This window comes from Gasterosteus aculeatus, chromosome 6, assembly GCF_964276395.1.
Source record: "Gasterosteus aculeatus chromosome 6, fGasAcu3.hap1.1, whole genome shotgun sequence".
Classification (NCBI taxonomy): domain Eukaryota; kingdom Metazoa; phylum Chordata; class Actinopteri; order Perciformes; family Gasterosteidae; genus Gasterosteus; species Gasterosteus aculeatus.
Window position 1 is genome coordinate 13,268,617 of NC_135693.1, and position 22,533 is coordinate 13,291,149.

At 43.2% G+C, this 22,533-nt stretch overlaps 2 protein-coding genes across 2 annotated transcripts; one reads left to right on the plus strand and one right to left on the minus strand.

Annotated features, from left to right (window-relative positions):
- Nucleotides 1-5: 5 nt before the first annotated feature.
- Nucleotides 6-7,786, minus strand: gtpbp2a (GTP binding protein 2a). The gene is made up of 12 exons (XM_040178998.2): nt 7,300-7,786; nt 6,228-6,254; nt 5,708-5,892; nt 5,440-5,548; nt 5,142-5,339; nt 4,706-4,880; nt 2,916-3,135; nt 2,613-2,748; nt 2,444-2,502; nt 2,188-2,359; nt 1,915-2,079; nt 6-1,783 (listed from the first exon to the last, which is right to left on the minus strand). Exons 1-12 carry the CDS (start codon nt 7,486-7,488, stop codon nt 1,601-1,603), a joined length of 1,818 nt encoding a protein of 605 aa, XP_040034932.1. The 5' UTR covers nt 7,489-7,786; the 3' UTR covers nt 6-1,600.
- Nucleotides 7,787-7,832: 46 nt separating this feature from the next.
- LOC120820832 (otoraplin) lies at nt 7,833-10,592 on the plus strand. The gene is made up of 4 exons (XM_040179005.2): nt 7,833-9,226; nt 9,357-9,496; nt 9,674-9,784; nt 9,872-10,592. Exons 1-4 carry the CDS (start codon nt 9,070-9,072, stop codon nt 9,893-9,895), a joined length of 432 nt encoding a protein of 143 aa, XP_040034939.2. The 5' UTR covers nt 7,833-9,069; the 3' UTR covers nt 9,896-10,592.
- The last annotated feature ends 11,941 nt before the right edge of the window (nt 10,593-22,533 follow it).

The following is a 22,533-nucleotide window of genomic DNA, read 5'->3' on the forward strand; positions in this document are numbered from 1 at the left end:
CGTGCTAACGAGACAATAAAACTTTAATTCATGTACAACATGATACACAAATTAGATCTGTACATAAGGATTGCAGTTCACCCATAAAAGATACAAAAAATACACATTTTAACAGAAACCGTATTAAATGGGATTTCAAAAATGTGAAAGCGTGTTTGTCATTAAGAAGAACATGAAAGCGTTTATTACATCATAAAATCTGGAACTACAAAAAAATCTATAAAATACTTCTCAGCTGCAAAGGAACAAACCTGATACTTTTTAGAAACGCTATATACATTTTGGTTGAAATATGTTCTTTTTTTCCTCTTAGATGCACAGAAAATGTGCATAACAGCAACAACACCGGCGCAACAAAACGTGGCTCACACTCATTGCTGTTAGTGGAACAACCGGCTATAAGAAGACATGAACACAGAAGTAATTAACATTCGTTGTCCTGTAAATATCAAAAGCTGTTCTTGAGGAGTAGCACCAGCACCGTTTCTGTACTGAGTCGTACATCTCGGGGGCGTGATGGTACTCAAACAGTAGCTTAGGCACTGAGTAAAACCCCCTCAGACTTAGTGACATCAGTAACTGGAACAAAGAGACGACAAACATAATTTCCTTTAGAAAAAAAGCGGCGTCAGTAAGCAGCTTTGCATACTATATAATCTGGGTTCTAACATTTCTTAGGGAGGTACCCCGTTGCCTCCCCGCCGACCCCCCCCCCCCATACGTAAGCAACAGAAAGCGCCGTGTGAGAGGGGAATGCCGTCTGTCACGCTATCTAGACTGACCTGAGGAACTAAAGCACTTGAAGACACTGGTGGCGAGATCAGTACCATCCCACTGCACTCGGGAGGCATTATTTGTGAGTAAAAATTTTTTTAAAAACATTATTCTGACGGGCATTTGTGACACAAAGGAACCACTTCGCCGGTTATCGCCAATCTTGAGTTACCCTGGCAGGCCGACGTACAAACTGGGTCTAGTTCGACTACTCTCCTCGTTCGGCGAGTGCGCCGGTGAGCTTTAAAATGACTCGAGACGAGGAGGTTCAGCTTGTGCTCGGCCGACGAGCTGAGGAACTGAGATTTACCATCACCTCACTTCATTACTTAGACGAGGGCGGCGCGTTAAAACACGGCGAGGCTTACGCTTCCCAGTTTGGGCACAAGGCTGGTCGGTGGCGGTACGCCTTGATGTCCGAGGACCGCGCGCTCGCACCTGATTGTAAACGATTGTCTGCCGAAGGTATATCGACGCTGGCATGTGGTTGTTGTGCTTCAGTGCGACTGTGTGCGTGCGTTTAGGTGTGAACAGGGATCAGCACTTCAACGTAGCCGCGTAGTCAGTAGCCAGCGTGTGTTCTTGACACTCGATATCACTTGGGCAGATGTTGCTGGGAGAAGGTGTTACAGAGGTGGCTGGAGGGGAGACTGAGGAGGATGGTGACAACAAGGCTGGAGAAAAGGTCGCTTCAACAACGTTCTTCTGTGACAGGACTTTACTGTGCAGGGAGCAGGACAGAGGCGCCTTCCGAGGAAGCGGGAGGTTCATAAAGCACCTGGTTTTTGGGGACGGGACGGCGTTTTCTGGCTTTCTCCAAGAAACTTTAGGCCTCGTCATCCTCGCTTTGGGATAGCTGGTAGTGGGCCTTGGGCTGCAACTTGGTGACGTGGCCGATACCTTTGGTCACGCCCTCTCTGAAGAGCACCTTGGCTCCCACCTTCAGGTATTCTGGGTGCTTGATGAACTTGAAGAGAACCACTGCTTTCTCCCCCGTCCTCAGCTCCTCCTGTGGTTCGGCGATGTATCGTAAGAAAAGAAAAACGACAGCATTCAGAATGAACCAAATGTTGAACTTAAATGGCTGTCTGTAACATACTGAGAGATATGCGAACAGTTGCAGCTGTCAGGTGGACTAACCTTGCCGTATACGGCTTCCACTGTGGCTGTCTGTCTCACGTTGCCAATGTGCACAGTAACCTGGAAGCCCTTGTGGAAGGTCTTCGCATGGAAGAGCAGCACAATCTCAGCCTCAAACATCCAGCAGATGGTGGGATCCATCTCTGGACTCACCATCACCATGCCCTATGAGCGGGAAATACAATGAACACCCAGTGCTACTCAATACGGAGACATTTTTGAAAAGAAAGAAAGAGCCGGTCCCATTTGGCACAAAGGAACAACGTGTCTGACCTTGCGTAGTAGAGAGCGATCAAAGCTTCCCAGGGCGAGGGTGGCGGCCTGGCCGGCCCGGAGCACCCGGCACCCCGAGCGGTTCCTTTGGATGCTCCCGATGGTCAAAATGTTGAAATGGCCGGAGTCGGTTGGCCCTACAACAAGATGATCCCCTTCACGGCAAATGCCGCTGCACATTCAAAGAAGACGCAGGGTCAGACGGCGTCCATGCCAAACAACAGAACCATACGAGTCAGATGATTCACACACGGACCTGTACAGAGTGCCTCCCACCACGGTCCCCACCTCTGGCACCGTGTAGATCTCGTCCACCTGTATTGTCGCACACACACATATCAATCAATCCTATCAAAGTTGTGTGTGTGTAATGCGTGTGTATCGGCAGTGTCTCTGAAACAACGTGTGCCCGGCAGCTGACGCACCTGAAACTCAGTTAGCTGTTGCATAAGCTCCTCTTGCTCTTTGCTGTTGCTGAGCGGAGGGATGATGTTGAAGAAGACCTTGAGCAAGTCAAGACTCTCGCCGGAGACGCTGGACAAGGTGAAGATGGGCGTGATGCTGCAAGAACGCAAGCATGTCAGGACAATCGCACACACATACAACATCGGCTAGTGTCTATCTTGTACTTCTAAGGGCTTTTAATATTACAGGACACACACACACGTCTGTAAGAAATGGAAACCAGTTCATGTACACATGGGATTATGTGTGCGGCCGTTTTGTACCTTGGTGACTGGGCAAACTGCTGCGCTGCTGTGACGGCGTCGTCCGTGCTGCCGACCACCATGGGCACCTTGTTGCAGCCCGGCTGCTTCAGGACGCGCTCCAGCTGCCGCACGGTGCGCTCCACTGTGGCGCGCGTGCAGAGGTCCACCTTGCTGATGACGATGAAGATGGGCACCTTCAGGGCCATGGCGAGTCCGAGATGCTCCCGCGTCGTTCCAGCTGGGCAACAGGAAGGAAGTAGTATCAGTAATAAGACAACTTTAAAAACCAGAGTAAACCCTCACTGGCTTGTTTTGCCAGCTGTGGGTTGTTTTCAGTGCATCGAAGGTTAAGGTGCAGAGCAAAAACGAAAGCCCCTCATCCCTCACGGGAGGTGCCGGGATATTTAGAGATGCATCACAGAATGATACAAGAGCCTTTGGCTTTTTTGGCGTGCCGTGGATACATAAGACGAGCCCCGTGCTTTACACTTTATCCCGTTTCGCGGTTAAAGCGGTTGCTCTCGGGTTGCAGACAGTGTGTCCCTGTTCTGTCTCATTGGTGTTCATCATTAGTGATCCAATTTCTCCCAGCATGCCCTTTTTTTTTAAATATTATACACCCGCACAAACACATGACATCCTTCATCCCATTCTTTATTTAAATCCCCAAAAATGTCATAGAACCACTTTGTTTTGAATGAAAAATACATTTGACACCAGACTTTTTGAGTCACCAGTACTTCTGTTGCTGATAACCTTTAGCAAATTCAATTAAAAATCATGTTCAAAAAGTCATAAAAATAAGCTTGTAAACTGCCAGCCATACAATCACGACAGCTGAATATAGTTCACCTTATAACTCCTGCGCGCTAAGAGCTAAAGTTATACGTAATAAGTGCTGCATCCGAGGCTCGGGTGTCATCTACATGTCTCCTTGCCATTTGCAAGCTGTTAACAACACGCTCGTCCCTCAAGCCAACTTGCTGTGCCAGTCGAAGCCCGAACCCGCCCCAGTCAGATGAGAGAGGGGACTCCGTCAGGGGACTCCAAGCGGTTGAGGACGCTACGTTCATTTTATAAGTTATAAATTATCTTACAAACTTAAATCAGTTTTCTCCAATTACAGCCAGAATAGTAAGAGAATGTCGCAAAAAGCCAATCAAAGGACTGCCCAGCCTGTCCCACTATTTTCAGACACTTGTGTTTCAACGTTTGTCCTTCTGTGACCTCGATATTGTACATGCTTCTTGCACTCAATCTCATTTGCTGTCGGGATAAAAGGCCCAGGTTAGTGAAAGCATCAGACTCTCAAATGCAATGCTGAAGAGGCATTAAGGACCCACTAATTGCGGCCTGACTGACTGAATGTCCCCCATTCATTTTCAATTGCACGCAAATGAATATATTATATTAGTACTGTGGGATTCCAGCTGTCTTGAGACTAACCAGATATTTTTTTAAAAATCAACGCACTGAAGAACGAGCCCAGAGGTGCATTAGACTGGATGTTTTTGAGATATTTAAGTAGTGCGAGGCGGGGAGAAGAAGTGGTGGTAAAGCGGCGGTGGCAGGAATGAAGGTCTGTTATATAAGCTCAGATACCGCATGACTGCAAAGTCGCAGCTGGCCAAGTCTGCAAGTGTACACAAACATAGGCTCTCGGTGAGACCGGCCCCGCAGGTGTCCATTACCGACCCGCGACCCCGTGACAGATCCACTTACAGCTCGTCTCATCAGAGTAGTATAGCAACTGGGGGATGGAGTGCACACCGGCAGACGCCGGCATGTTTCAATTGATCAACACTCACCAATGCCAGTATTTGCGCTGACGACCAGCATAGCGAAATCCGGGCAGTAGCTGGTGAGGCCGAAGATGGTGGTCTTAAGGTACTTGTGGTGACCGGCCAGATCAATGAATGTGATCATTTTAGAGGCACTTTCACAAATCTCCTCTGCTGTCCGAGACTCGCTGTAATTCACAACCTGGGACAAAAAAAAAAAAAAAGCATAACATTTGGTCATCATCGAAATCTCATGACAATATATTCCTGCTACTCTTTGAGAGTATAATTCCGGTTGGATATCAGTTAACATTGCATGCTAATACACAACATTAGTCTTCCATTGTAAGAAAAAAAATGTTTTCCTCCGAACCATTTTACCAAAAACATCTTGACCATCTGTTTGTATTTATTTAGTATATCAAAGGGGTACTGTTTTTTATTCTATGGCTCCTTTTCTCACCTCTCCTTTACTATTAAAGCCAAGGATCTCAAAGCTAATGCTTGATGTGCGTCCAGTCTGGATCTCATGTAGATGTCTGAAGAGGTTTAGCCTCGTTCTCCCTCGTCCATTGTCCAGCTCGCCCTGCGTCAAAACCCCCAACAGAGTGGACTTGCCCGAGTCCACATTACCCAGTACAGCCACTCGCAAGTCCAAGAACTGCAGGGAAGACACAGAGGAGAATGAAGAAGGGATGATCGTAAAATATGAACAGATGAACAGTGAACGAACAACAATCCCCCAAATTAGCTGCACTAACCTGCTGATCATCTGGTACTTTGCGAATGAGAACTTCAGCAATCTTTCGAGGCACATCAGAGTCATAGTCCACCTCTTGCTCTCGGAGAATAGTGATGTCGGCGCCAACCCTTGTACACAAAAGAAACACAAACATATGAGTAATTACAAAATTACTACTTTTTGTTTATAGTAGACATATGTGAATTGGACCATGGCTTTGTTTTTGTTTTTAAAGCCAGATTTATTCCACTAAAAAAAAAAAAAGTATTCTTGATATCCTGACGTACTTCTCTGCCAGCTTATGCAGCGTCGTCAGTGATGTCCTCAAATCCTCCTCTGAAAGCCCCGCCAGCATTCCGTTATCCTCAACGCCGATTTGGTAGACGGCTTCCCCTCGACCCTCCTGCAGCCGCCATTTCATTTGTGTGGCCAGGTGCTCCAAGCGGTACTGCGTGGGGTTCACCAGCTTCAGCTGCACACAGGAAAGAACACGCTATATCAGCGCTGAATGGTGGAAAGTCAATCAGTCGTTAATACTTTTCGTGTAAATAACAAGAACAACAAAGGATCACAGACGAGTTGCTGTTGTATGTTTCCTCTGATGTGAGAACGCAGTTGTGCCCCCCCCACTTAACATATGACCCACGCTGGGTAATAAACTTACCTGATAGCTCATTAGAATGATGATTGACCTTTACTCATAAAAGGTTAACCACAATCTGCTTATTGTTATGGTGTTGTATTAAAAACAAAAGAGCAAAACTAAAATATATTTTGAGGCCGTCGGGTCCCCGCTTATTTGCTTACCTTGTACTCTATGTTTCCCTCTTCGGCCTAAGAGAGACACAAAGAGAGGGAGACAGAGACAGAACGGGAACAACAGCGGTCAGACTGCAGAGAAGTGAGACAACAGGCTATTGACTTGCTAAAAGACACAAAGAAAAGCAATCCGACTGAATGAGCCAGACTCTGAATAGAATATAGTCACTGGGAGCTATACAAAGTACTCAGCGAGCCTAATACTTGTTTTTACACAATACGCAAACACGTGTCAATGTCAATATACATTTACGGTGAACTGGTCAATATTCCTTTGAGCTGTAACTCAAATGTTTACTATTGAGATCAGTGAGGGATGAGCCATGGAATATGTTGAGACTTGTCCCTTTGTTTATGACCACAGTTGCTGTGAGGACACTGCGCATCTCTTGAAAACGGACACTAACATTATTAATAGTGTTAGCATCATTAATAATGTTAGCATTAATAATAATGCGAAGTGAGGTTGAGAGTTTCTTAGAAAATGAACGTCCCATTAACTTTCGAGTGAGTCAAAGCTGGAGTGATTAAACTGATTATGAGGTGACCGAAGTACTCCGGGTAGTAGTTGTTAGCTCAGTCCTTGGCCGGGTGGGTGTCGGGGAAGATAATAATAACATTAGCTAGATATAGTTCGATCGAGTAACACGCCCGCCCCCCTCGGTTATTTACAAACACAGCTGTTCCTCTTCCGCTAGCTAGCCGGATGCTAACCTGCGGAGTCAAGCTAACGTAACGTCACTTTTAACCACACACGCATTGTGACGCATGTAAAGCCATTGCGGACGATGGACATTGTGGGTTTAATTGCCATGTCCGCGTTTACTTTCGCTTTGACGTCAAGTTACTCCCCAGCTATGCTAACGCTACGTGTCAATAGTGTCGACGCGTCGGGAGGGAGGGAGGGGGGAGAGAGGGGGGGGGGGCGCCATGGGAAATACACGGTTATTATTGTTTACATACAACAAAACACACATTGTTGTGGCTCTTGAATGGCATTGACATTAGCTAAACTGCGCCAACGTTAGCGGCGTAGTTGCGCGCGTGACTCCCGCCTTACCTCCGGAGGTAGATACGGGGCGTTATTGTTTGGTTTGAAGTTGCGTGAGAGTCGAGCCTTGGATATCTTTTTGTTCTTGACACAAGCTTTTTTGTGTGCCACCGCGTAGTCGTTTCCTTGCTTGACGTTGGACGCACCGCCGTGAGATCCATTTCCTGAGTCAAATAACTCCGACACCCGCGCATCCATCGGCTTATATGGGACCTTAACTTGTGCCACTACATGAAAAGCACTGCTCCGTTGAAATGAACGTCGGTCCAGGCATGCGGGAGGTGGTGTTTGAGGTGGAATTAGCCAGCTAATGGTTGCTTACTAGCCCCCCCAAAATAAAAAAACAAACGCACCGACCGCCGGGGCAAACTATTCAAACCGAACAATAACAGCACCGTCCGAAACTAGCGATCAGTGTGCGGTGTTCTACGTCACAGTCCTACATGTCAGGGGGCGTGCTTGATTTGCTCAGCTGGAGAGTGCAAGTGAGCGGTCCTGTTTTCTGATATGCACAATAGTAAACTCCGCCCGCCTGGCCAGGTCTGTATAAACAGGGAGCACACACTTACAGTTGCACCGCTTTGCAGAGCTTTGCATCAGACGAAAACAAGGAAAACATTACAAAGTTACTTGCTTGTAAAGGTCAAGGATGCTGCAACGTGTCTATTATCACAGTGGAGTATTGAGCCTATGAATACTTTTTTGCTATCGTTTTTTCTTATTTTAAAACAAAAGGGGAGAAGACCAATGGTTGCAATCCAACGTTTAAAATAAGTTATTTTGACTATCTTGATTTTTCACACCAAATGGCTATGTGTGCAGTATGTCTCGATTACTCAATTACTTATGAGGAAGACTATTTGAAAATATTTCTTTGCTTAGCAAATTTCTAGAATTGAAGTATGTCGCCAACCAACTTTCGATTCCTTCCGCTCCTGTAGTTGTTATTACTTATCTTATGCTATTGAGGCTCAAGTCGTATTTCTATATCGTTGTAAATGGTAAAATGGACTGTAATTGTATAGCACTATTCTGTTCTTCCTCAAAGTGCTTTAACACTACACGTCAGCATTCATTCGCACTGATTTCATGCACCGATGGCATCATGCAAGAGGCCACCGGGCCATCAGGGCCATAACTAACCATCCATACACTGCAGGAAAAGCCTGCAGGAGCAATCTGTTGTTAAGTGTCTTTCCCATGGACACATGGGCGAGCAAAGCCAGGGAGTGAACAGTCAATCCTCTGAAGAACAACCCCGCTCTACCACTGAGAGAGTCCTTAATTGTATAAAATCAGTGGTTCCGGTGCGGTTACTTGCTATTTTCTTGTTGTTTTGTATTTTGCATTCATAATATCTGTATCTCAGTTATTTTGTGTCATCTATATTCCCTTTCAATCACATGAAAACGGAATGTAATTTCGAGAGATGATTAAGTAATAAGCACCTCAACATTTATGCTTATTGCATAGGACATTTAATTTACTCTAAAAATGTGGAGCTTATTCAAAGACCCATTAAAAGAACATTCTTTTTTACAGAATTTAAGACTCAACGTTTTATGGACCGTGATTGCTAAGAGACTGATATTTGAGAAAAGTCAGCCAACTCCCTTATGGGGAATGAATACTTCTACAGTGTGGAATTTCTGAAACTCAAGTCTGATTGGTCAGGCAACCTCTGACGTAAGAGCTCAGCCCATTTTCTCCTGACCGAGAGAACTGTTTTGGAATTTTCACAGCTTGAAGTTCCATTAAACGCCCCAAATCTGCACCCGCATGCACACACCACACTTTCTTAGTTCTGCTCTTTTGGTCGGCATGAATTATTCACTGGGATTTCTGCTCTGTATGGGACTCCTGCAAACAACTGCGAGGGCCGTCCGTATGGATAAACTAGCAGATAACAAGATCTGTGGAGATGCAGAATGCTCACGTAAGTCAAAGGAGAATAATGATGCAATGTGAAAGCTGAAACATGTTAAAACAATGCAATAAAATGCATTTACTTGATACTTTTTTCACTCATGTTTCCGTTTCCTTTTTGTTTTTCTGTCCTTTATAAGATGTCCTCTCCATGGCCACAGCCTTAGATGACTTCACAGCTCCTGACTGCAGGTTCATCAACATTAAGATGGGTCAGACGGTCTATGTGTATTCTAAACTCATTCCAGAGGAGGGCGCCGGAGTCTTCTGGTCTGGGAGTGTACGTGAATGTTTTTTCTTTCATCAGGAGTGTCGCTTACAATCTGTAAAAAAAAAAAAAATAGAAGAAAGCCATTTAGTTGAATATTCAATGTCAAGATGGTTAGTTAAGAAGGTTAAAATGTGTGAAGCGTATTAAATAATGTGGTGCATGTTAAAATGTTATTTGTACTGGCAGGTCTACAGCGAGCAGTATATGCACCAGATGGGCGTCATTGGATACTTTCCTGCAACTATGGTAAAGGAGACACATACGTTTACAGAAGATGAAGTTAAGATTCCCACGACTGTGAGTATGATATCAGAAGTGAATACTCTCATTTTCTGGAAGAAAATTTCTCTCATGTTAAAAGACTTTGTTTTGCTGTTTTTTCAGAACATGGACTTCTACTGTGAATAAGACATGGCAGACTGAAGCCTCTTTCTTCTCAAGTGTGGCTTTTTGTTCCTCCGGGCTTTATGAAGAAGGGTTTTCTCTCGCCAGGTAGTCACACCATCTATCAGTACGTCCTGTGGTGTTGTCTCCAAATGGAACAAAAACCCTGAGCACTCTCAGCCCTCCGTAAACCCATAGCCTAACATTACACTTAATAAGACACTATAAGTACTTGTATGTATGTCACTACAACATGTGTATTATTATTGAGAAGATAAAAGGGTAATGGCAGTTGTGTTTTACATTTCTGCTGTCCCATCTAGTTACTTACTTTGATATGCTGTGAATATTTTCTCTTGTTATTATCACATTCAAGTCTTGAATTGGCAGCAGGGAGAGATGTTAGCTGCTTCTCTTCTCTTTTTAAAAAGACACGTGGTGCTTTGAAGGAATAATTCCACGAAAACGCTTCATCACACATAGGCGAGTATTCATGCTAGCTTGCGTTAAACAGGTGATTATTTTTAGTATTTAGTTTTTACTGCCAATTAATATGCAACTCCTCCATCTGAAAACAACGGGAGTATCTTAATGCGCAGTACAAAACCATTTTGAACAGTGTGTTTTTTCACCCAGACTCAATCATCGCTCTGTCTCTATTTTCCCCTTCAACGGCATTAAGCAAAGGTAAATAAAATAAATCTATAAGTCACAAGGCTTACATAGTGTTCCGTTTTTTTTAAGTTATGCTTCTTCTTTTGCTTGTATAGTAACTCATTATCTGACACAGTGAGGTTTTGTTGGGTGGCTCACAAAAATACTAGGTTATGTTAATTAAAGTTTCAAAATTACCATTGCTCTGCAAATATTGTTACAAAGGATCCCATTAGGTTGCACGACTAAGCAACATAGCTTTTAACAGACAGAAGCTATATATGGTATGTCCATCCCCCTTTGATGTGTTTACAATTATGACAAGGTTAATCATTATTAGAGGCCATCTCACCCGTCATTTTGCCCAAAGTTCTGTTAGATGATGATGATGTTTCTTTGAAATATCAGCACCGCATGCAGACCTTCTTAAAAGCTCGCACAGGCTTGAAACTGCTAAAATGACCGCGACGCTTAACTTCTAGCTACGATGAAGTTACTTCATGGTAAAGTTAAATTACATTACCGTGAATTAGATTTTCAAGTTTGAGTATTAAATCCCCGTGAACCCTGTAAATCTATATTTGTCTTTCTGTATCCTACACAGACACAGCTTGGAGAGAGTGATTGACATATCGCCAGTTAATAGTCTTTCCAAAGAAGGATTTGAATCTCCTTTTGATTGGTTATGATTCATCAGTATCGCCTCTTTATGTGTCATAGCAATCTCCCAGAAACAGGGGTGAAAGAAACATTTCAAAAGTTCTCCATCTATCAGATCCAAAGATGTTTCATTTCAATCAATACAGACTTCTACATTTCGGAGAAATTCTTCTGAGTTGCCATTTAATTTGCCCTAAATCACATAACAGCATGCATTGATTAGCGGGGTCCTTTCCATTAGTTTGTTTCTGACTGACCTGAGACCTTTTTAGAGAGGCCTCCTTATGAGTTTAAGAAATAGGTCTGTCACACATTACGATCAATCGCCCGTCCCCTTCTGAGCCCAAATCAATATGAACCTGTCTCGAATGGGGACATCTACCACAAAATTTCACTCAACGAAAACCAACCCGGGGCACGTCTGTGGTGAAGGTGTAAGAGAGGAAGATAGAAGACAGGACTGAAATATTTAAAGCATTTTGTTTAAGAAAAAAAGAAGCATCCGTCTCAATAACCGGCAGTATTGGAATTAAATTGGCATCATCACACGATACGGAAATGGTTTGTTTATTATTGTTTATTACCGACCAACCGTCCCAAAGCTCTGCATCTTTTCTGGCGCCTCCTCAGAACATCCTCAATATACACAAATCAGAGTAAGTTACTCCTGTCAATCATCAATCCGATGTCAGACAGCTGTACTTTTCGGGTGTTACCATGGTGACTAGCAGGGATATTGTGACAAAAGAAATGTATGTGTGTACATACGCGTGCGTGTGTGTGTGTGTGTGTGTGTGTGTGTGTGTGCATTTGAGCTCAAAGGAGCAGCTGCCTGCCAAACTCAGGCCACAGTGGAAGCGTTTTGTTTTTTTACATCCGGTGTCAAACCCACAGCTCGGAGCCCAGCAGCACAGAGCCATGTGAGGCTGAGAAGGCTTCAGGTCACATCCCAAAAACTCACTGCGAAAGAAAAAGAAAAACGTTGTCCTACAGTCATCTTTCTCCTTGATTCCAACAAGTGTCATGGATACATTATATTTCTAATAATGTAATGCAAAGGAGACAATTGAAAATATAAGCAGCGAAATAAATATCCCAAATACTAGTTCCGTCCTTGCAAAATCAAAACACTCCAGAGCAGTGTGCTGGAGTAATTGAAGGCTTTGTCCCAAAGTGAAAGGTATTTATTTAACATACTCTTTGGGATGACAGACTTTGTGTCATGCATGACTAGAGGAAAAAAGCATGCACGCACGTGTTTGTTGTGACTGACGTAAACAGCAGTGCTTGCGGTGCTTGAAGGGCTTGGGTTTGTCGGGGCAGATTGTCTTCAAGTATGTCAGAAAATGCCAGCTCGCTGCTTGTTTGAGCTAAATCAATCAGTCCGCACGAATCAATCCCTGCTGCAGCCGCAGGATCAGCGGCGTCCTTCTCACTCAGATCAATATCCTCTAAATTTGAAAATGTATTTGTCAGTCCAGGTTTGTGTCAACAATGTGTGCTGCGTCATGTTTAGCCTGAACGTGACGTGAGATATGACAATTTTAACAAGATGACAACAAGTGTTCAATTCTCTTTGCTTGACCAACTTACCCCATTTTTGCCTTTTCTCCGTGTTCCTGATATATAGCCGACTCACGCACAAGCTCATTTTCTCTTTCAGAGAATCAGACAAAGGAACCATGAATTTCCTTTCTTGTGTCTTCAACCCTCAAAATTCAGAACACAACGTCATCTAGTACTTGAGGGTTACTTCTGTTCCAGAAGAAAAGTGGCTTTCGAGAAGACACTTGAACCTGTATTTTTGAAATCAAAGGAACAACATGGTCCTCGCAAAAAAGAAGAAGAAGAGGGTCGAGAGAGGATTGGCTCACTGGGGATGGGGAAGAGGAAATATGTCAGAAAAAGTTAAAGAACGGCATTCTTCACTGTAATAATAATATAATATTCAATGCAAGAAGTAGCCTACAATTTTCCCAAAAAATCTGACATTCAGGCTCAGTCATGTTATAAGGTGTATTGCAGATATAGATGTTAAACAAAGTACTATGAAAAGAATTCTGCACGGCAACCGTCACAAAGTGTCCTGCGACCTGTCTCCATGTGAACAACTGTTGTTAATATCGCACTTAAGCAAGATGTTTTACAGTATATAGTTATTTTATAGCTGTAGTTTAGTTGTAGCTATAGTTTATAGCTTTGAAAACATATCCACTAAACGTGTTAAATGAACAATGAATCAATGAAAACTGTTGGCGGGCGGTCGGCAAAAGACATTCTCTATTGCTTCCGTCATGCATGATTGTGACTCAGAAGAAACAGATTTCCATTTTTCCATTTTTTTTTATTATGAAACAGAAGTGGCCTTACGTTGCCTGTTCACTTCCTTGAAGCATTGCCTTTCAGCATTCAAATAGCAACAGAGACATAATTCTCTGTCAATGAGACATCATGTTATTCAGGCCTTTACACAAAACAAAAGGTACTCAGAGCCGGGGTCCATTTTGCCCGAGGCGTCTCTCTTTGAATCACGCTGACCGATTATCTGCAGCTTTTGGAGTCGCAGAAAGCTTTGATAAATAACCTTTTTGTCTTCAAATAATTTTTCTTTTTGCATAGAACCCCATAGCTGTGAATAGACAGAGTGTTTGTCATGACAACCAATTACCCATTACAAAAGCAGTGAGGCTAAGTAAGGCAATTAAGTGGTGAAACTAAATTGTGTGTTGCAGGGTTCCTCTGTGTGCTTCCGCTCACAAAGGTACGAGAGTGAGCACACAGCGAGCTGGTCCAATGTGATGTGTTATATAGTTACATGTGCTTTGCTTCATTTCTACCCTTTCCTGGTAGTTCATCCGGAAACTGCATTTTGCTCACATCCTTTTGATACGTTTCAGGTTTCAAGTAGCAATCAAACAGCAATGTTCTTAAATCAAATGGTACGCATTGTTATATTAATCAGGCAGTGGGAAGAATGGCCTTACGCTTCATTACATTGAGGTGATGAATTGTCCACCATTGTCAGAGAGTTACTCAAAATTAGAAATATACTTAAATAAGTAGTGATTGAGTAACAATATGCTGCTCTCGTTCTTGGTCTACGGTGTCGGGACATGCTGCACGTGCAGCTGCAGTTTGTTCTTCAGGCTTTGTCCTCATTCTTTCGACTCACCGTTGCAGCCACCCAGTTCATGTTGCCGGAGAGTCACATGGCTGACAACGTTAAAAAGCACAACAACAACGGCTGTAATATAACGTATCATTATGGGGGGGGTGGTCATGTATCTCCCCGATTACTAAATGTCAAATTATAGAAAACAGTGAGGGGATAAACACAGCGCAGGCACAAACAAACATTATGGGTATTATTGCATTAAGTTGGTGGGTTACCTGCGTCACCATGTGCACATTAAAGTGAGAATGATAAATGAGTGTCAGAATAAAACAACATCCGTCTTTGAACAGAGCATTTCTTACGCACCTCTAAGCCCTGACAGGTGGGCATGCTGTCCTCGTGCGCGTGTTGTTGCTTTACAGAGCCCGTGGGCTGTTTATAGACGACCAAGTTTTGTTAAGCCTAATGGTCCTTGTATTGATTGGTTGGGGTATCCTCGCAAATTGCAGGGGTAGAATGAAGAATGAGATTCTCATTGAGGATCTCCAAATGCATTTCGGCTTGTCGTTTTATTGACCTCACTGGAGCAACCAGCAGAGGGTTTATTTACACACTTTGCGCCCGGCCTTTTATTTTTTTACAACGGCACAATCGATCTGTGAAAAAGGTGTTTAGGGGAGTATTGCTTGTCATCTTCTGCACATTTGATTGGTTATAGTGAAGTTAACAGCTTTTTTATTGTTTTTAAGATGGCAAGTGGCAATGGTGTGTAAAAAAAGAAAAATGTTAATGCAAATAAATGAGGTTTTTTTTTAGTGATTAAATAAATGAGGCTGTGCTGAGCAAATCAATCAGGCTGTGCAGGACAGAAGTGCTAATTAGCCGCGCTGACTTCACAGTCAGTAGGCAGATTTGACAGGTTTATCCCTTCGCTGCTTGTCAACTCGGTGCAGTTACCGATCCATTAGGAGACAGTGGCCATCACTAATCCCGGGCTGGATCAAACCATGCAGCTTCTCACATCTGTGTGAAGAGTCTGATGAAAGGTATCAAACTTCATGTTTCCGTGAGAGTCACAGCCGCAGATTAAGTATGCGCCGCTCACGCACAAAGGAGGTAATCGGTGAGAGCTTTCTCGGCTCAGTCGCACGGAAAAACCACGCTCATCCGCATGCATTATGCACACATCCAATAGGTTTTTTTTTTTACACGGCATTTCTCTTTCGTCCAACGTAACCTTTGTTCCCAGTAAGTGATGCTTGAATGTCAAGCTGTTGTGTTAATGATTTCCTGAATCCCTGGAAATGTTTACTCCTCATCATCCACCTTTTTCAGAAAATCTCCTCTTTCATTCAAAGAATTACGTCAGAACTTCAAACATGGTTATTTCGCTAATTGTTTGGAGCATTTTAACTGTGTGCCCTGCGTGGCCTATGAAATATATCTGATGTTTGCTTTCTTGATGGACTGTGCTCTTTGGCTGCTGGTATATAGGGCAGTACTGGAAAGAGGCTTGGAAAGCTCCAAGATACCATTACCATTAGCCCTAATGTTCTTTTAAAATGGAAAGAGCATCAGAGCCCACACAAAGAGACTGCTGTGCACGCTGCTGGTGCTGTTTGCGTAATGCAGTCTCATAGTCATCATGTCCTGATAGCCAAGGTCACTTGACATGTCCCTTTCCTGAAGTCACTCACATTAGGATTTTAGCAAAACAGGCAGTTTTGTGATGCTGTCCGGAGTTCATTTAGCATTTTCTAGCCGTGCAGTAGCAGCCACGGCAGTCATTCAATATCCTATAGCTAAATATTTCTTAGTAGTAGTTCTAACACACAGTCTTGTTTCTAATGACCCGCAGCTCCCAGACGTCAACAGAAAGCCAAACCTATTTTAAGAACACTACAGTTTTAGAATGAGGCAGGTCTTTCAGGTGTGCGCGTGTCATTTTTGAACGAGGACACAGGGCTTTGAATGGGTTTGTGAAGGTGGCTTCAGTTTACGCAGTGATTATTTCCTGTTGCGCCTCAAAGGTCAGGCTGTCTCACCCTTAGGCTAAAAAGCCATGCAGTGTTAAACACTTCACCGTCAAACGTAATTGCACATTCATCAGATTAAGGCCGGGTGATGACTTAGTCAGCTTTTGAAAGGAAATGGGGAAATTGGCAGTGTTGTGAAGGTCTGAGGACCAGGTCCAGCTATGGAGGCTTGATTAGGAAAATTTACTTTGAGGTAATCTTTTCAACAGTGTCCAATTAAAATCATCAGTTTGAGGTGTTTGATTCTGGCAGGTCGGGGGCACTTGGCATGATACACCAGTAATGGCAATCCGACAGCTGTAGTCGTGACATTGCCATCATTTCTGAATAGAAGCTGCCTCCTAGATGAGAATTGCTTATTCACAAACTTTCCCACGGAAATCACTTAGCAGGTAATAAGACAAAGAGCAGTGACTCCTGGTGAAAGGGAGAAACTAAACAAATGATAAAATGACCAGAGTGCCAATTTGACAATATTACAGTGACAACAATCATATTATTACAGCTTGGTGCACTGATGTGTTTCATTTGAAAAAAGGGAGAAACACAAAAACATTTGAAAGAAATGGTAAATGTCGTGTGGAAAGCCAATGATACAAAAGGTTCGGATGCTTCACAGAAATATTTGGACAAAGTATTTGGGTATTTTGTACACAAATTGGAAAAGTAAGTCACTGGAGATCTCTACAGTATATTGATTTCTTGAATTCTTGCAAGATGGTTAAATATGTTTCTTTCTTCAGTTTCAGTGAGTTTGCTAATTTCAGAATGTTTTTTCACCCACTTCCTGTTGATGATCATGATTCATCGCTGGCGTTAATTTGCATGTCCTTTCATTCCCTCCTAGGTGGTGCATTCATTAGGCAGCACAGAACACTCACCTCGAAATAAGTAATACACAGAGGGAAATAATTATCGTGATTATGCATAATCTTTGAACCGCACAGTTGTTTTTTCTTTTCCAATTAAACTAAATGCATATTCAGAATATGCTTTGAATAACAAATCAGGTGCTGCCATTGCTCAATTTCTCAAACTTCACTGCCGTCTGCCAGGAAAGCTTTGTGAGCACTGCAATGCTACAGACTGCGATTGTGGATTGTTTGCCAACAGACCATCAATAATACAGAACATTTTCCCCCAAACTGATCCTGTGTCTTGACACAAACCCAGCCAGTTTATGTTCCCCTGGTACGGGGATTTATAGACAGCGCTACGCATAGAGAATAAATAATGTTTTTTTTTTCTGGAGAGGAAAACACTTTATCTCTCAAGTTGGTGAATAAAACATTACCGGTGAGACAACATTATGATGAGTTGTACATGTGTTCACCTTTTTCAAAGTTCTATGCATTTGAACAGATATCGATTGTTTGTCTAAAAAAGTGTTTTGGTAGCCGAGACGGATTTGCAGTGGAGCTCGCCTCCGATCTTCTGCACGGTGAGCTGTTGCTTTGTGCCTTTTAGCAGCTTAGATACAGCTATAATAATAGCGGGTTGTTATGTAAAATAGAGGAAGAGTTTAGCAAAATGACATGATTGCTGTGGCGTGTTTTTCTGACGAGTAACAAACACTTTGTTTTGTTTGTTTATGTCTCAGACAATGCTATCAAGCAAACTGAAACATATCCTGCATGCATGTACAGTATGTTGGAGTTTATTATCTTTTTACGTTGTTGTCATTGTGTAAACTGCTGTCATTCTCTGGTTCAATCAGCAGGTGTGGTTTGTTACCACGACCCAACAATGTTTATTTTAAATGAAATCAGCTCCTATATTTCCATCCAACAATTTAAGTGATTGTCATGGTCACAAGATGGCGGCAAGTCACAGAACTTGAACCATCATAAACTCGCCATGCGGAGTAGCCACCTCAGCCTGCAAAGCTATTTGCGTCTTTTCACTTGTTATGTTTATTTCTCTGGTGGCAAATGTAATGTTTTGGTTCACTCTTACGGGGTTAAGCAAAGAGTTGGTGACTTTGGTTGTGATCAAGGTTAAGTTGTAGACAAAGCAGAAGCAAACACAGGCTTATTGGTAATGCGCCACCTAGCTAGCAAAGCTCAACAGCTCTGTATCACCGTACCTCCCAAATCAAAGCCGTGGGATGAGTTAACCTCAATTACCTATTACATTATTTCCTTAGACTCACACAGTCCTGCAGGAGGGATGTTACCAGCTCATGCATGGCAACATGACAATTTTAGGGTATGGAGGGGAAGAGGAAGACTGATTTTTCAGAATGAGAGAGACAGAGCAGAGTGACATAAGTGTTGGGGTGAGTCGTGAGTAAAATTTGATCTTCCTCTAGTCCATGACAAATCAAGCCGGGGTTTCCACCTGAGCTGGCCTTGCTGTCCGTCACGCCTCACAGCACATCAGGCCCAACATGACCTCCTGCTGTCCCTCTGCTCCCTGCTTACTGCTCCTCCAGCGGGCCCGATGGAAATAATAGATAGGTAACAAACGCCAAAGCTGCCTGTGGAGGAGCTCCAATTAAATTCTATTACTTCACCTTGTTGAGAGATTACGGTTGAATATCAGGATCAGGATGTAAACATGTAGGCTACTTCACATGAGTCAATTGATACGAACAGTAAAATCCTTGTGGCCACTTCCAGCATGTGGCTGAATCAAGACTCCTTCAACAGTCTGCGACCACAGTTGAAGCCAAATTGAATGATTGAGTGACACCAGGGTAATGATATGTCATCACTGGCCAACTCTCTGCAATTATGCAGAGACGTGAAGTCTGGGGGTTTTAATATCTGTCTACCTGCGAAGGCCCGCATCTTATCTCACAGAAGCAGAGGCGTCCTACGACATAAACAGAGTGGGGCAGAGAGACACTGAGAAAAAGATAGACCATTAGCGGAGCAGCTACCGGCACTATCCGCACTGCAATCAATGCGGCTATAGTAGCCACAATCCACCCACTCACTCGGAGACATCCCGTCCCCACATCGCTGGCTGCCGTCTGAAATGACGTCCTGGCTACAGGGAGGGGAAAGAAAGGCCCTTAGGGTTTAATCATCTCTGCTTTTCGCTGTGTATTTCTTAATTTATGCAACACTAAAATACAGATGGACACAGTCAAAAAATGAGTCCATTTGAATGTCTCGACTTGAGGAATCACGTGGAAGTTCACCCACACTTCACTCCCCATCAGTAAGTGTTTGCAATTTAGCGAGTGTTGGTTAAATCAGCATCTAAATGAGAGCCGATGAATAGGATCCATCTTTCATTTGAATCTATTCATCATCTTTGCATTCACAATGCATAGAAAAATGAACATTTGCATACTTCAAGATGTCATTTAGCATGAAAAACACAGTGAGAGAAATAACACTAATTCCACTCAGGTTGACAACTTGGTGGCAGAGGCTTCGTCTTGGTGTTGTGATCCTTGTCTTTTGCTGTGTGCACATCCTTATGAGAACGTCACACAAAGCTGGTAGCTATAATATCTCTTGTACAGAATCACTCAGGAGAAACACTGACCGGCTTCCTGCACTCACTCCAGCCTCGGGCGACTTTGAGAAATTAAATATCCATGGTTTTCTGCTCCTCCTCCAACACTGCCGCAGATACTCAGCATGGATTCTAACAACTCCTTTTATGTTATGTCAACTCGGCATAGCCGGGAATGTAGGGTTGCCTGACCATGAAGTATAAAATATCCAACTTCTAAAAGTCTCCAGAGTTTTAAATAAATGTTTATTTTGAACAGTCATGCCACAAGAGCAAAGGGCTGCTTTGAACATACTATTGCTATTACTACTGTTCCGTTTCCTGCAGAGACTGCAAATTGCAAAACAAAAGATTATGAGCCTTCTTTAGTGTGTAATAAAGAATCTTCATGAAAAACAAGACACCAAAGCTATTAGGAAAGATGAGGAGGACTGAGACGTTTCTAAAGCAGTAAACATGTTTTTGGGATTAAGCGACATTTGGATATTTAATAAAAACAAATGGATAATAGTTTATCTGGTATTTCCCATGATGGATTGTACTTAGAACATCAACAAACCACCAAATCTAAAGCTTCAGAAACAATACACAAGTTGGTCTGTTTTGAAGGTCAAGAATTAATCTGTAGGATCAAGCTGTTACGTAAGATATTAAAATAAAATATTTTTTTTCTGCTATGAATGAAAGATGCCAAGATCATAAATATTAGTAGTCATGTCCATTTCACAATTCGTCTGTCAGCGGCACCAGAATAGCCCGGTTTGCAGCTGGTGCATCAGGACAAAACGCATTTGAACCCAGGTGAGAACTCAAAAAGAAGTAATGACTTATTTTCTGAAGCCACTTTCCAAAACCTCACGTCAATAAATCTAAGCAGTACTCATCACCAGTAAGGTTACAAATCACTTTAATAAACAATTACTTTATTTATTAGTTCATTGACAGATTTGCGGGAAACATTATCTTGACTATAACCAACTTTCTTACACACTCCACTAACGAGCGACATGATGTCCACCATGTAGACTTGACTGTATTTCTTTCTGTTAAAGTGCACAGTAGGTATATTGTGAGTGTGACTCCGCACAGAGGGAGATGGATCCGAACGGCCGCCACTCTCACAACATCAATTCTCAGTGATTTGCCTGAGAAGAACAACAAACTGTCTAACAGCAGAGGGTGTCGTAGCAACGAACACGTGAATCAGGAGTCAAACCATACGTGTGGATCAGTCACGAGGATTCAACAGTATAGATTGGCGTGCTGATGGGGAAGGTTGCTCGCTTGCCTGAGGTAAATAGATGTGAAGTCTCAGGAGTGAGCAGAGGAGGTCTGCGGAGAGCATGGCTACAATAATTAGTAAAAGCGGATCCACTTGAGAAAAAATAACACACCCTAATTGTTGACTTCTATCTCAACCGATCCAGATGCAATAGTGCTCCCTTTGTGTCACACTTTTATGTGTTGGTGAAGATAAGTCATTACTGTGATGGATTCTCAAAGTTTAATGAGGTGTTACTGACGTAACAGAAATGCAAACAAAAAAAAATACGCTTCATAAAACACACATTTTCTAATTCTCTCCATGTGCATTTTTTTCTCAGTGAAATGACGGACAACTAATACTTTCTCCTCAGCGAATTCAACCCCCCCCCCAAAAAGCCATGTCTTGAGATGCTAAACACCTAATGAGAATCATTGTAAATCATTGTACTTTAGCTCCATTCAGTTAAGAGATAGCTGGATACTTAATAAACTAGACAACGACAACATTTTCGGGGCGGACGGAAGGAAGCATAAAAACAAAAACATCCCACGTGCTTTAGGATAAAAACACATGGACGGATCTGTTAATCGGAGAACGTGCTGAAAAGGGCAACGATTGAAAGGGGCTCAGGGGTCGGGGGTATCTATATTAGAGCCATGGCATGATCCTTCACTTGAGGTCACCGCTGTTGAGTCCTTCTGGTTGAGCTAAACATATCATCAATCATTGTTCGTCTTGTTAGGGATTTAAGCAGAAGAGCACAACTAGCGTTCCTCTTGGAAGGCTAAGAACCCCCAACAGTCTCTATAAGGAAAACCCAACACGGGAAGAACATTTCTCCGCCTTGGTCCCTGCTCTCTCACACATGCACGTCGCTGTTACATCATTCCACAGACACCCTTTAACCGGGCCGGTAGCACAGAACAGCGGGGACGCAGGTCAAAAGCAGGGTTGCAGGGGGGGCCTTTAATGAGCAGCATTTGTAAAAGACGTCTATATTTCGCAAGGTTCCTTCTTACAACCTGCTGTCCTCCTCCAAGTGTTCTTATAACCAATAACCAATTATTCTTCTTACATTCCATTTGAAAAAGAAGGTCAGGCTGGTCATATTGGAGGTATGGCATTTGAAACACAAAGAGAGGACCGCAAGCTCAGTAGAAGGCCGTGTATAGTATCATGTCCGGAGGAACTACATTTCATTAAAGAGGTATTCCCTAGACGTCACCTCGAGCCATGCATGGCACACTCCATCCTGTTGGGATGTTAGGAGAGCCTGCATCCATTCCAACGAAGCCAGCCTCAGACACCAATCAATGCTTATTCCCATCAAATCCGAGGGCGGTGTGAGGAATTCTCAAAAAAGTGCCAGAAAAGCTCATCCGGGGAAGGAAACGACGGGACACACCCGCCGGAGCCCATTGGTCCAACGTCACGGGCAGAAACTACCCGAGCGAGTAAG